At 38.7% G+C, this 15,906-nt stretch overlaps 2 protein-coding genes across 2 annotated transcripts; both read right to left on the reverse strand.

Moving 5' to 3' along the window:
- Positions 1-1,929: 1,929 nt before the first annotated feature.
- LOC138210227 (tumor necrosis factor receptor superfamily member 14-like) lies at positions 1,930-8,542 on the reverse strand. Its single transcript, XM_069169259.1, has 7 exons — positions 8,392-8,542; positions 7,524-7,663; positions 5,373-5,466; positions 3,458-3,583; positions 3,020-3,175; positions 2,548-2,635; positions 1,930-2,441 (listed from the first exon to the last, which is right to left on the reverse strand). Exons 2-7 carry the CDS (start codon positions 7,563-7,565, stop codon positions 2,321-2,323), a joined length of 627 nt encoding a protein of 208 aa, XP_069025360.1. The 5' UTR covers positions 7,566-7,663; positions 8,392-8,542; the 3' UTR covers positions 1,930-2,320.
- Positions 8,543-9,589: 1,047 nt separating this feature from the next.
- Positions 9,590-15,285, reverse strand: LOC138210226 (L-rhamnose-binding lectin SML-like). Its single transcript, XM_069169257.1, has 9 exons — positions 15,223-15,285; positions 15,018-15,050; positions 14,882-14,932; positions 12,404-12,539; positions 10,688-10,794; positions 10,552-10,596; positions 10,337-10,469; positions 10,091-10,194; positions 9,590-9,676 (listed from the first exon to the last, which is right to left on the reverse strand). Exons 1-9 carry the CDS (start codon positions 15,245-15,247, stop codon positions 9,663-9,665), a joined length of 648 nt encoding a protein of 215 aa, XP_069025358.1. The 5' UTR covers positions 15,248-15,285; the 3' UTR covers positions 9,590-9,662.
- Between the last annotated feature and the right edge of the window lie 621 nt (positions 15,286-15,906).

The raw sequence follows: 15,906 nt of genomic DNA on the forward strand, positions 1-15,906 counted from the left end.
ACCCAAAGAAAAAGACAATTTGTGTCATCTCTGACAAATTGCTTCAATATTACTCAAGTTGGGACAGACTGAAGAGAGCAGTTCAATGGATTTTGAGAGCCTAGGAAACTTTGATCTACCTGAAAGACAAAACAAAAGAGTTACAGCACTCCATTAATCAGGTCAAAAAGGATCCAGAAAGACTAGAATTACTCATGCAGCAACAAATGAAAAAGGTCAAATCTGACATAGAAAAGAAATCGCTGAGCTTGGAACAGTTGTTGGCTGTGGAAACGGAAATCATTCAACACAGTCAAAAACAATGGTTTCCTGAAGAAGTGAAGGCCCTCTACAGTTGTGGGTCTGTCAAGAGAAACAGTCAGCTGTACAGCCTTGACCCCTCTTTGCAAGATGGCATCTTAAAAGTAGGAGGATGGCTGGATAAATCCAAACACCCAGCAATTCTGTCAAAAGACTCCAGAGTCGCCACCCTCATCTTGCTGGATCTTCATGAAAAGACTGGACATTGTGGACGTAACTATATGTTGTCGCAGTTACGACAAAGGTTTTGGATTCCACAAGCAACCTCAGCCATCAGGAAGCTTCTCTCAAAATGCACAGTCTGCAGGAGACTCCAAGGCAGAGTGGGAGATCAAAGAATGGCCATTCTGCCAGAGGATCGCCTCATACCAGATCAGCCACCTTTTACCAATGTAGGCATAGATTATTTTGGTCCCTTTGATGTAAAACAGGGCCGGAGTACTGTCGACAATCTCCAAACGCTAATGTGTGAGGTTGAAAGTATCATCAATGGACGACCATTCACTAGCCCATCAGATGATCCACGTGACATGGAGCCTTTGACTTCCAATCATCTGCTGCTGATGAAAGTGCAACCCAACGAGCCACGGGGAACATTCAAAAAGGACGATCAATATGCGAGGAGACGCTGGAGGCAAGTACAGTATCTCGCAGATCGATTTTGGACCAGATGGACTCGAGAATACTTACTTCTCCTCCAGGAGCGGAAAAAGTGGTCAAGAATGAAAAGAAACTTCAAGCATGGAGATGTGGAGCTACTAGTTGACAGTTTGTCACCACGAAACACATGGATAATGGGAAGAATAAACCAAACCATATCTGACTCCAGTGGATCTGTACGCAGAGTGAAGCTGCAGACCAAACCAGCACGCTGGAGAGACCTGTACATAAACTATGTGCTGCAAGAAGCAATGTGAACATAAGAAGATCAGATGATGAAGAAATGTGAAGAAGATTGATAAAGAAGACTTAGATTTATGAATATTTGTTTAGTTTGATATTTAGTTCAGTTGATGGCTCTTAGAATTTAAGTTGTTCTGTAATGGTTTAATCTTCATGCTTAAACATTAGGGGCCGGATATGCAAGAGCCACAATTGTATTATTAGTTCATTTGAGTTTCGAGAATATTAGTAATTTAATTTCTGAATTATGCTCATTGTGCAGGAACTAACACATGTAAAATATGACGTGCCCTCTTTTTTGTGGTATAATGACATCATGACGGCAGCAGGTGCCAAACAGAGAGCTGCATTAGGCACGGGAGCGTTCCGTTTTTCTAGCGTGTGACAGAGTTTATTATTTTGTGTTTTCAGTTAACTTTTTGCTGCGTAAAATAAAGATAAAAGGAAAAGAATGAAAAGACCTTGTTATTCGCGTAAGGAAATGAAGTCACTGTGTCCGCAGCTCATTTGCGGCTTAACAATGGACAACTCAGACGGAACACTGCTGTACTAATCATTACTGTTTTTTCCTTCTCTATATGTTCTGCATGACACTGAAAGTTTGATTTAGTCAAATAAATATATTTGTGCAAAATGCATTATTTTCAAAATGAGAACAATTACAAACATCCAGTGGAGGAGCAGCATTATTAATTATTATACATGAAACTGATATCTAAATACAACTTGTCAAAGCTTAAAATGTTTTATTTCAAACGTACACAATGATGATACTGTAGTGATTTTCTATCCAGGACTTTCAGGCGTGTTTGTAAAGGGACGTAATAAGTTTTCCGACATTCCTGCTTGCCTGAAACTAACATCAAATGCAAAAATGAACAGAGGAAAAACATTTAAACTCTAAAGTGAATTATGAATGAGCAAATTAAGAGTAAATTACAGTGATAACAAACCTACCACGATTACAATGACTGCATTTCCTCTTTTGTCTATAGCAACAAAACCAATAAAAAAATATTAGTCCACATCATGAAAAAAAACAAAATAATTTTCATAAATGCAAATCTTAGCTTTTAGACATGTAAAAGTAAAATGTGAATCCACATAAACCAGTTAATCAAAAAAGCGCCGAGAAGAAGCTGATCACAATTTCTGCCACATTTGAACTTGGTTCTCCACATTCAGCATCAATCGAAGTTGTTCCTTCTTTTATCAACTGAAGGTTTATTGTTTCACATCTGGAATAACAGAAGGAGATTTTACAGGAAAATATACAGATATTACAAATTAACTGCTGCTTCAAGAAATCAAATGTGTCCATGTCTGATGTGAAGCTTCACTTACTGTGTGTGTTGCTGACAAGATGTAAATGTCCCATTTGAAAATGTTCCATCAGTGCAGTCAGAGCACACACTGTCTCTGAAGGCTGTTCCTGCACAAACACACATGATATACAGCTGCATGAAAGGATTCAAAGTTTTACATGACAAGTAATGAGCAGATTGGATGACTGTCTGACAGCTGGATAAGAGAAACAGTCAGTCAGCATTTAGGTAAATAGAAGTACCAGACTGTAATCACTAGATATCATTATTGAAGGACAACTGAGCAAACTCCATTCTGATGGAAGTAAAGATGTGGCAGGAAGCGCCACAAAAGAATCTTTTGTCCAACCATACGTTTCATGTGAAAACTCTGCTGGTTCAAGATCAAGGCCAGGTCAGTCTTACTGTAATCATTAATCATCATTAATCATTGGCACGTTTGAGCTCAGTATATATAATATATTCTTAAAAGTCAGTCCAAGAAAACCAACCTTTCTGGCTGATGTATTGTCCTGGCTGACAGGTTGTGTGTTTCTCTGCTGCTGCACAGTTGCCTTCTGTAGAGTCAGTACAGTAGAATCCCTCCAGTGGTTCACAAACTGTATCTGATGTTACTGTACATGACCTCTTTACCTTCAGACCAGAACCTGTCAACACACATGGAGGTTAAACACAGTTAGAAAACCTCTATTCTGTTTGTATCTGCTACAGAGCTACATGCTGCTTTTTCTATCTATAAGACACCTTCAGTGTTTACAACTTCTTCAATAAATGTGATAAAATAACTCCTCCAAATGATGAATTCATGGGAAACATCTGCATAAATGACTTGTCTGGATTTGATTTAAACTGCTGGTACTGTACGTATCAACCAGTGGACATTTGATTTTTCTCTTTCAAATGATTATAAAATATGAACAGATATTTACCTGCATCACAGATTGTGCAGAGAGTACATTGTGATAATCCATTAGGTTTATCCATGTAGGTTCCCTCTATGCAGGGCAGACATGAAGTGCTGCGGAACTCGGTACAATGAATTTTAACACGACTTCCTGTTGAAAATAATTATTTTAAATATGAATAAACATTAAAAAAAAGAAAACGTTGATTAGTTAGATGGATGTTGTCCCCCAATAACTTTCTCTTGTGAACATGAAGAGCAGCAGCAGAGAGCAGTGAAACTTCACTGACTCCACTGATCTAAACACAAACAGTTAAGTCTGATAATTATCATTAACACTTACAGCATAACAGAAAGACACCATATACAATGCCTATAAAAAGTATTCACCCCCCTTGGATGTTCCACCCTTTTGTTGCTTTTATACATGAAATCATGGTCAATATTATTTTGCTTTTTTGACAAGAATTTGCACCAAAAAAAAGCTTCTTTCATGTCAAAGTGAAAACAGATTTTTACAAATTAATGTCAATTAATTAAAAATTGTTAGTGTAAAATAAGTGTTGGCATAAATATTCACCCCCTTTAAAGTGACTGACCTAATTCAACAGAGGTCCAGCTAGTTGATGCCAGCAGTGGCACAATTAGTGAAATGGAGATCACCTGAGTGCAGTTGATGTGTGTCCAGTGATTGTAGTATAAAAATACCTGTCTGGGAGGTCCACTCTCTGGTTCATCAGTATTCATGCTACAATTGCAACATGAAGACAAGATAACACTTCAAGCAACTCAGAGAAGCCCAGAGCTGGCCGTCCTCACAAACTGAGTGACCGGGCAAGAAGAAGACTGGTGAGGGAGGCCACCAAGACACCTACGACCACTCTGAAGGAGGTAAAAGCTTCAGTGGCTCAGATGGACAGACTGTACATACAACAACGGTTGCCTGGGTTCTTCACCAGTCGAAGCTGTATGGGAGATGGCAAAGAGAAAGCCACTGTTGAAAAAAGCTCATGAAATCTCGCCTGGAATTCGCCCAAAGGCATGTGGGAGACTCCAAGGTCAATTGGAAGAAGGTTCTTTGGTCTGATGAGACAAAAATTGAGCTTTTTGTCCATCAGACAGACGCTATGTTTGGCGAACACCAAACACTGCACATCACCACAAACACACCATCTCCACAGTGAAGCATGGTGGTGGCAGCATCATGCTGTGGGGATGTTTTTCAGCAGCAGGCCCTGGAAGGCTTGTAAAGGTAGAGGGGAACATGAATGCAGAAAAATATCGCCAAATCCTGGAGGATAATCCGACTCAGTCTGCAAGAGAACTACGACTTGGGAGAAGATTTATTTTCCAGCGAGACAACGACCCCAAGCATCCAGCAAAAGATACACAGAAATGGTTCAAAGACAACAAGGTGAATGTTCTGGAGTGGCCAAGTCAAAGCCCAGATCTCAATCCAGTCGAGAATTTGTGGCTGGACTTGAAAAGAGCTGTTCACGCCTGATCCCTGAGCAACCTGACAGAGCTTGAGCTGCTTTGCAAGGAAGAATGGAGAAAAATTGTGGTGTCCAGATGTGCCAGCCTGATTGAGACAAATCCACACAGACACAAAGGTGCCTGGTGCATCAAAAGGTGCATCTACGAAATACTGACCTGAAGGGGCTGAATATTTATGCAATCATTTACTCTACCTTGTATATTTTTAATTAATTTGACATTATTTTGTAAAAGTCTGTTTTCACTTTGATATTAGGTTTTTTTTGTTTTTTTTTGTTTTTTTTGCAAATTCTTGTAAAAAAGAATAAATCCAAATTATGTTAACCATGATTTCATGTATAAAAGCAACAAAAGGGTGAAACATCCAAGGGGGTGAATACTTTTTATAGGCATTGTATAATGAGCAAAGTGAAATAACCCTTCAGCATTCAGTTGGATCTTACCAGACAGACATTTAGGACAGCATTTATCCCAGATGAGATACTCAGCTGGATGACATGTGATGGTGAGACCACTGAAGACTTTCATCACAAGTATCTGTGAAAAGGGAAAACAAGGGTTCTTTCTGTCTCAGTGAAATCTCAGTTGAAAAAAAGAGCAGCTTGATTCCAATTGCAAAATTAAAGACACGACAAATAAAGACAAGCAGGAGGCAGAAAAAAGGAAACGGACCATAAGAAGTCACTGCAGCAACCAGGGGACGTATTCACAAAGATTCATCAGACTAAAACAAAACAAAACATCTTGACCCTCAAGATGGCGAACAACTGTTCGGAGCAGGGAGGAGGACTTTTCAGAGGCTGAAGAATTTCTTGATCAGAGGAGAAAACTGCAGAAGTACAGCGAGGTCAGAGGATTATTCTTCAAACACTGAATGACGGCACGTTAATGAAACGCTATAAATGATATCGTCCAGTGATGATGTTTGTAGTCGGTTTCCTTGGAGACGCTCACTTCTCCCTCTCAACACAATAAAGGCTGAAATGAAAGTGGAAATATCAAAAACCCACTTTCACAGCCTCATATTGGGACGCAGTTCATTTTATTTCCACTGGATGTCATCGTCCATTCTGTGCCCATTAATCCATCACAATCCAGTTAGGAGCTCTCAGAGGATTCTAAGAATCATTGTGAATACGACCAGAAGAACATGGAGAGTAAGTGGAAGAGGAAACTGATGGAGGAAAGAAAAGGAGACCTGATGGGAGAAGATGAGGGGACAGGAAGACTGAAGATCTGGAGGGAAGAAAGAGAAGACAACTGAACAGCAAAATGACCAAAGAACAATTGTTTTTACTTTCCAGTTCAGGATTTACTGATTATGATCATTTTGTCCAGTTTAATCTTCAACAACAAGAAAACAGTTTCACTGTTTGATCTCTTGAACTTGTGGACTTTTGTAAAAGTGCACAAATCTGTGGCATGAGACCAACTAATACTGTATAACATGTAGTTGTTATGATAGTCTGATATAAACTGCAACACTACGTGCAAATGGTTGCTAAATACAAAATAGTCCTCCAACTAACTAACCAGTGTGTGTGTGTGTGTGTGTGTTTCTATTTTTAACAGTTTTTAAATTTTTATCCACATGCCCAAATCAATCACAGGCAAGTTTAAAACTGTGAATAAATGTGCTCAGAACTCCTGAAGAAACATGATGATCATGTATAATTACAACCACAACACGCTAAAATGGGAATTAGAAGTTCCCAATCTGAGTCAGAAGAGTGAAGTTATCGTATTAATCAATATGTAAATGCAGAGAATTTGAATCTCAGCAAAAAGCAGGTAGTTTGCATCTGTTAAAGTGGAGTGGAGGTACACCAGTGTTTCCAGTATACACCATTCATTCAGACAGCCCACTAAATCTTACTGAATGTGCTGTTTGAATTCTGCTGGATTGCTGAGCTGCATAAATCTACAGCATGTCCAGAAATAAACAACTGTCTCATCAGAGGGAAGTCTCAGAATACAAAACAAGAATGAAGCTGACTTTTGAGCTCTTGGTTTATCAACTGAAAACATGACTTCCTGAAGGTTTAACCACTGTACAATTTAACAAATCAACCCCCCCCCTCCCACCACCAGAAAAATATATTTCAGAAGTTCAAACAGAACTATTTTTGGAATATGTCCTCACATCAACTCTTCCACACTCTAACCTGCCACACCTTCTCTCACTAGACCTGATGAGCAGAATTGATGTCTAATTTCATAATTTGCAGTTCATTTTATTTCCACTGGATGTCATCGTCCATTCTTTTTTGATCAATCACATCTTTTAAAAGTACGTGTCACCTAGCAACGGGGTCGACCACACCTCCTCACTAAGATAAGGGTTTCTGTCCTTTCCTCAATCAAGAGTTGCTCTGAGAAGTTTCTTAAATCACAATCCAGTTAGGAGAAGAGTAACAACAAGGGTTTTTGTCTCAGTGAAATCTTAGTTGAAATAAAGACCAGTCAGACAGGAAAAGGATATTTCTGATTTTGTAAACGGTCAGAAATGTTGCAGGAGGAATCATGCAATCTATAAATTACTACTTGATTAAAAACCAGCTTCCTGTAATTTTATGCTGTGAACAGTTTTTTACCAGAAACGTTGCAGCAGTCAAATGTTTTCTTCTCCAGATCATTTTGTACAGCAGGATGAAAGTTCTCTTGGACTGAAGATAGAACTTCACTCAGATTTGGTATGAGTTGGGTTGTACAATCCAGAACATCAGGACAACATCTGGAAACAAACAGACATTATAAAAGCTGCACTAACCAGGAAACATGTTTACTGTGAGGAAGAGATCAGCTGACAGGTTTGAAATAGTTAACATGAAGCTACAGAGCAGGTTTCAAGTTGCTGACTTTGTTTTCTCTTCGTCAACATAAATCTGTTTTTAGCTCAATGAGCTGATCAAAGTTCACATTATTACAACTCCAACTTTCAAACTTCATCCAATCTTTATGACTGATAGATATCTTGAGAGTTCTTTGTCAGTTACAGTTGTTCTCTCACTTGGAAAACGTCATGAACCAAACCAATATACAGATACAGACAAAACTCAGAGATGTAAAACAAAGGAATCATTGTGGTCCGTCGGGACTGGATCATTGAGGTCTCTGATCTGATCCACAACGTTCACTGTTCATGTCTGTACAACGACTTGTTCTGGATTAAAGTCTATTTCTGCATTAAGAGCTGCTTCACTCTGCAGGTACACGAAGTGAAACCGTTTTTAAAACTCTTTTCATCTATTTTACGTGAACATTTTAACAGCTGCTGCGTATGAGGAAATACTTTTTGTATGAACATTACGAAACAGAAAAAACAAAAAAACACACACATCGTATGAACTGGAACATTATTGTATTTTTCACCAGGAACTCAACAACACACTGATCTTTGTGTGTTAAGGCTGTTTGTAGATGTTACCAAATAACATGAATAACACAAATCAAGGAACTTACCTGTCCACGTCACAGCACTCGGATTACTTTAAGTTGCATTGTAATTCTAACTTTTGGCGCGAAATAAATATGAAAATATAGCAGGTAAAAAAAAAAAAGGTAACCGATATGACGTTCAGATCATCTTGGTGTGTAACTGAAAGTACAAAGTGTAGATTCATAAAGGGCAGATCTGTGTGCAACAAGACAAAGTCTCATTGACCCTCTCAGCCAATAGAGAAGCTGTTTCCTTCCCTAGATTCCCCAAAGACAAGCCTCCACAACCACATCGACACACAGATGAGTGTAAATCCAAAAATGGACACGGACATACTTTCAAGTCTAATTGTGCAGAAAGTTTATTTAAACAAACAGACAATTCATCACCATTAAAAGAACGGGAAAGTTTAGGTTTCATCAAAAAGCACAATTTGTCCACCAAACATCACTCAATATCATCTTGATTGAATATCCCCTGTTTTATAAACCTTTGTCTTTGGTCCACATTTGTTAAATTATTGAACTCTTGAAGTGGATGTTTTGAGTCTAAACTCACGAAATGTATTCTGGAAAGTCTTCCTGTATGTTTCTGTTTCTGTCTTCAAGCTTTGTTCAGCTGAATCCTGCTGTTTGTAAGTGTGGACTGACATCTGGATGGAAAATAACTTTCACCAGTAGAAGGTTGTTGTTAACGTGTTGAGGGACAAAAGGTCAATATATATGATTAGCAATTTTTTATTTTCTATTTATTTATTATATATTAATTAGTTATTTATTTTTATTTCAATAATATAATTTAGATTTTATAATATTAATTTTATAATATTAATTAATGTGAATAGTATAAGATAATTGAAGGTCATGTTTCACCTTATGAATGAGATGTATTTTTCTTGTTCATATTAATAATCTGTTTCATTTATGAATGTATTGACACTTTTAGACTTGTCAGACAGTGTGTGAATCATTTCTGTTTGAGCTCTGCCATGAATCAGTGTCACTTTTATAAATGAGTTTGTGTTTGCTGTATTGGACTGATAAAATAAACAAAACCTGAAACAGAGTTCCTGTAACTAAACACGTGTCGTCTCCAAGATGCCACGTGGACAAAAGTCTTAAATGTCCTTTAAAAACTTAAACAAAAAAATCTGTGTTAATTATACAAATATTTTTTTATGAATAACATTTCTTGAGCTGGACGTTAATCACAAGGAGACACTTTTTTTTTCAATTGAATGTTTTTATTCAGTGCGTGTTCACTGTGATGCTGAGATTTCATTACATGATCTCCTTTAAGACGGAGGATCTGTGAGGGAACAGATGAAAGACTTTATGTTAGATGTCAAATTTAAGTGACTTAGCACACACACACACACACACACACACACACACACACACACACACACACACACACACTACACAAACACACACTACACAAACACACACATACACAAACTGTTATGCTATGGCAGGATGGCTCCTTTAAACCAGCACAGGTAAAAAATAAAACCGTTCCTATTTTCTTTTAGGCCCAAAATCAAGGAGAAATGCAAATAACTGAAAGCTTCAACATTGATGGAACCTTCTTTAAGACTGCAGCATTTTATTGGTGGTATCATTGAGGGATGTTTGAGCTGTTTTCTGTCCGTACCCCCACATCCCTGCTTCCTCCTCACCTTATATCATTCACCATGTGATATTCTCCCTTCCAGCTACTTACTCACACACACGTACGACACCTCCAGGTACTTGTAAGTGTCGACGCAGGAGTCCTCAAACACTGAGCTGCTGGCTCTCATGGTGCAGTTCTCTTTCAAGTTACACCTGTGGATGCAACGACATGAGAGCATGTGAGCATCGGAGCAAATTAAATCTGGGCTCAGCTTTAACTGTTAAAACGTTTTAAAACGACTAATAAAGTTTATAAATGGTTAATTTAAAATGAACAAAGAGCAGGCAATTGTACCTTTCAGCAACTTTTTTAGTGGGGTTCGAACAACTGACGTTGGTGATCTGCTCTTTAGGCTTCTTAAAGGAGCAAGTGGTCTCATCGCGACGTCCAAAATCAGCACCTAAGACAGATATCACGAGGCCATCGCCTATCGACGATAGAAGGAAATGCTCTGATAATGCTGTTTTGAAAGGATTAAACAATCAGGTCAATGCAAAATGTGACCTTACCGCACTTCAGGTGTGCCATCGAGTGCTCACAGGTTATGAGGTGAGCTGTCAAAGCAACATGAATCACATTAGATGGAGCTTTTTTGAAACACATCTGAATCTATGTCTCCATGTTTGGTGCAGACATGCGACTGACTTGCTGGGATGCAGATGTAGGTGGTCTCCAGGTATTTAAAAGTGTCGCTGCAGGGGTCCGTTGGAAAGATGCTTTTGTTTAGTTCACAGACCTTCTTGCCATTACACCTGCAGGGAGAACACAAAGACCAACAGGAAAATTACATCTTTCTTTCTTCTACTCATGGCTTTATCTCAAGACATAATTGGCATGTTTACAACAAATACAACAAAACTTAATCCCACAACTTCTTATTTATTGGGACAACACGACAAACTGTAACCAAAATAATGCTTGAAATTGTATTCATGTCCACTTGATGAATAGAATTCTTCTTTTGGTCTCAACCAACTGCTTAGAGTCCTAACCAGCTGTCTGCTGCTAAATGCTCCAGTGTTTTCACCAGCTTGTCTCTAACAGGTACTGTGTCATGTGTCACAGCTTTTTCTCTGAAAACAGCTGCTGGCTCTCACAATCGCACAATCAATGAGCTGAAACTTTAGCCACGTTGCCACTAAAAGTTCCTAGAACCAAGTTTTGAGGACGAAGGTCTGGGAACTTTCCAAGGAACTGAAAGGTCCTTCAGCTCTTGGTTATCTGTGTTTCCACCGTAGTCTAAAGCCCTCGACACTAAGCAGAGCTTCTTGAAACTGGTCAGCATGTTTCAGTCCAGAATGCCTTGATCGTCTTGAGATTTCATTATCGTTCATTAAAGACTCGAGGCACCCTGAGCCAGATGCAGATAAGCAGCCCTAAAACAGAGCCGAACCTCCTCCACGTTTCACAGCAGGTATTCTTTTCACGGAAAGCTTCATTTTTTTTGTCTGTAAACATCGAGCTGATGTGACTTTCCAGCAGCTCCATTTTGTCTCATCTTTCCAGACAGCATTTTCCCAGAATCATCGTATGCATTTGACCTCATTCCTGGCTATTTTTTATGTTTTTCTTTCAAAAGTGAAGTCTTCCACTGTCACTCAAAAAGTGACGCATAATGCCATAAAAATGGATAGCGAGCCCTTGAAATTCAGCTTATACTTACTTGGAAGTTTTTGTTGTTTCTTTGTCTGCCATTACCACCATCCTGTTCAATCTGGGGTGGATTTTCCTTTTCTTGCATCCAGGCAGTTTGACTATTATCACCTCATGGAACTTAAACTTGTTAACATTATTTGCAACTGTCATCACAGCAACATTAAGCTGTTTGGTCTTAAAGCCAATAATTTGAACATGCTTGTCTGTAATTTTCTTTGTGATGTCCTCAGACAACTCTCTCCTCTGTTTCCTCTGGTCCATGTTTGTTGTGGTGCACATGATGATATCAAACAGCAGAATGACTTTTCTCCATTTAAATAGGCAGAATGATTGATTACAAGTTGAAGAAATGTGTGATGCTAATTAAAGAAATTAGTTGGTTTGAGATTTCACTTTAATCCAGTTATTTATAACCTTTTGTACGCTTACTGTCCTTGGTCCTGGGCCATTTTACAATGATCTTTGTAAAATCAGCAATAGTTTATCTCTTTTGCTTCATTTTATGACATATTAAAGGCTTCAGATACATGAGAGAATTGATCTTGATTTATCACTTTTGAGGAGTAATGAAACACTGTTTCAGTGACTAAGGGAACCAACAAACTCTTACCTCTTTGTGCTGAAAGAAAGTAGTGCAAAAGCACATCAACCCGGTGACATTCACCACTAAGAAATGCAGGCAGGCTTATTCTTCCACATGTGTACCTTGTCTGGATGATGTCATCAGCACCTTCCAGTGAGCATGCAGTATTGGCGAGCTCTGCGTCAGTTTTCCCTCCGCTGCAGGTCTCGCCGTTTGCTCGTCCGTACAGTGCCGTCTGCACTCTGATGACTCCAGTTTCTGTTACACACCACAGAAAGAGACACTCAGAAAAGAAGCACAAAATCAAGGCTGCATCACCAACCGAGCAAAAGCAGGCAACTGCCCACAAAGTCCTGGGTTTAGGGACAACGTGGCAGATTTATCAACTTTTTTATTGGAAAGCAGAATATTTAATTCATAGTTTTAATGCATGACTGTAATGGACCTTTTAGTTAACACTCACTGGTCCAGATATGGGTATTTTGAATGATAACAGCCCTTTCTGAATCAATTATAAGATATCAATACCACAACAGTAGTTCATTACTTTTTAATTACAGAAAATTACTTTTGCAGCACGAGTCAGTAAACAAAGGGTTTCCAAGCTTTTAGTTTATTTTTAGTAAAAAAAAGTGGTTGTATGTTAAAGAGGTTGAAGAAATGTAAAAGAATAAATAATATAGATATACAGTGGTGTGAAAAAGTGTTTGCCCCCTTCCTGATTTCTTATTTTTTTTGCATGTTTGTCACATTTAAATGTTCCAGATCATCAAACAAATTTCAATATTAGTCAAAGATAACACAAGTAAACCCAAAATGCAGTTTTTAAATGAAGGTTTTTATTATTAAGGGAGAAAAACAATCCAAACCCACATGGCCCTGTGTGAAAAAGTGTTTGCCCCCTAAACCTAATAACTGGTTGGGCCACCCTCAGCAGCAACAACTGCAATCAAGCGTTTGCGATAACTTGCAATGAGTCTTTTCCAGCTGTGGAGGAATGTTGGCCGACTCACCTTTACAGAGTTGTTGTAATTCAGCCACATTGGAGGGTTTTCCAGCACCAACCTCCTTTTTAAGGTCATGCTACAGCATCTCAATAGGATTCAGGTCAGGACTTTGACTAGGCCACTCCAAAGTCTTCATTTTGTTTTTCTTCATCCATTCAGAGGTGGACTTGCTGGTGTGTTTTGGATCATTGTCCTGCTGCAGAACCCAAGTTGGCTTCAGCTTGAGGTCACGAACAGATGGCCGGACATTCTCCTTCAGGATGTTTTGGTAGACAGTAGAATTCATGGTTCCATTTATCACAGCAAGTCTTCCAGGTCCTGAAGCAGTAAAACAGCCCCAGACCATCATACTACCACCACCATGTTTTACTGTTGGTATGATGTTCTTTTTCTGAAATGCGGTATTACTTTTACGCTAGATGTAATGGGACACACACATTCCAAAAAGTTAAACTTTTGTCTCGTCAGTCCACAGAGTATTTTCCCAAAAGTCTTGGGGATCATCAAGATGTTTTCTGGCAAAAATGAGACGAGTCTTAATGTTCTTTTTGTTCAATGGTGGTTTTGGTCTTGGAACTCTGCCATGCAGCCATTTTTTCCCAGTCTCTTTTTTATGGTGGAGTCATGAACACTAACCTTAACTGAGGCAAGTGAGGCCTGCAGTTCTTTGGATGTTGTTGTGGGGTCTTTTGTGACCTCTCGGATGAGTCGTCGCTGCGCTCTTGGGGTAATTTTGGTCGGCCGGCCACTCCTGGGAAGGTTCACCACTGTTCCATGTTTTCTCCATTTGTGGATAATGGCTCTCACTGTGGTTCTCTGGAGTCCCAATGCTTTAGAAATGGCTTTATAACCTTTTCCAGACTGATAGATCTCAATTACTTTCTTTCTCATTTGTTCCTGAATGTCTTTGGATCTCGGTATGATGTCTATCTTTTGAGGATCTTTTGGTCTACTTCACTTTGTCAGGCAGGTCCTATTGAAGTGATTTCTTGATTGAGAACAGGTGTGGCAGTAATCAGGCCTGGGTGTGGCTAGAGAAATTGAACTCAGGTGTGATAAACCACAGTTAAGTTGTGTTTTAACAGGAGGGGGCAAACACTTTTTCACACAGGGCCATGTGGGTTTGGATTTTTTTTTTCTCCCTTAATAATAAAAACCTTCATTTAAAAACTGCATTTTGTGTTTACTTGTGTTATCTTTGACTAATATTTAAATTTGTTTGATGATCTGAAACATTTAAGTGTGACAGACGTGCAAAAAAAATTGGAAATCAGGAAGGGGGCAAACACTTTTTCACACCACTGTATTTCCCTCAGAAATAAAGAGAAGTAAAAATATAATAAGTAAATACCTAGAAACTATACTTATGTAAAGCACAAATTACATCCCATCACTTATTTCTCCCTGTGTTTATATGTTACTTATTTGCAGGAGGAACTACATTTCCCCACACAATGTACTCTGTGACATTTTGAAGTTATACTGTATTTTTTATGAAGGGACTAAAATTGAGTAGGGGATTTAAAAACTGAAATGACCCATTCAGAGCAAATCCCAGCTAGTGTGGTAAAAAAAAAAACCACTTGATCCTACCACAGCTCAGGCGGTGGACATGGGGTCCACAGGTGGTAGTTATCTCTGCACCTATGAAACACATATGAAAGTATTAGTTAAACATAAAGACAGATGTGTAAAAAATGTAAGAATGCAGTTACACACAGAGGTTTACCTGTGCTTACAAGCAGACAGGTTGCTGCCAACACTGAAAAAGAAAAAGTACTTTCAAGTTATGTAATAATCCAATATAAAAAGATCTAATGAGTTTTTAAATGAATCCATTCATTTACACTGTTCTTGTCCTAATTAACCCTCAAACCTCAGTGTGATATAATACAGGGACCTTATGAAAGTATTTAATTTACCAGTTTACTTACAGAGTGTGCTGCTGAGGTAAAGCATGGCTTCAGACTGGTGGTGGTTGACACAGACCCTCAGTATTTATTACTGTGGCTCAAGGACAGAATGTGATGATCACTGAAAACAAATATGGCCTGATGGCTCCTGTTGAGCTGGGTGCCGTTGACCCGGGACGTCCCTGAAATTATATAATTTATTCAAACATTTCAAAATCCAAATTACTACTTTGATTGAACAAACTGATCATTTTTATACTACACTTTTCATTTCGTCCCATGTATCCATCTTCAGGTTTTTATGCTTTTACTTCAGAAATGTAAGTGATTTGCAGAGTGTAATATTAAAACTGCATTATTTACATTTTATTTGTGCAACCATCTATAAAAAGGGGGAATATTGTAAATGTTCAGCAGAAATAGAATATTAATAAGCAAAAATGCGGGAGGTCTTTAGCTGGTAAACGCTCCAATATGCTCACCAGCCAGTGTCCGGCTGTATCTGTTGGGCTGGTGGTGTACAGGAGCTTTTTTTTATTATTTTTTTTTTTTTAATGAAAAACAGCTGTCTGCTGCTGCTGGAAACCAGGCTGACGATCGGACAGTTCAGTTGTAAAACCAAAACAATGAGCTGAAAGATGATAAAACCGGTGGGACCTGCAGAGTTTGTTCCTATTAATGACTCGAGGGTTACCAATCAAAGGT

Source organism: Embiotoca jacksoni, unplaced genomic scaffold (genome assembly GCF_022577435.1).
Source record: "Embiotoca jacksoni isolate LCO1_2020_lvr unplaced genomic scaffold, fEmbJac1.0.p SCAF_43, whole genome shotgun sequence".
Taxonomy (NCBI): Eukaryota; Metazoa; Chordata; class Actinopteri; family Embiotocidae; genus Embiotoca; species Embiotoca jacksoni.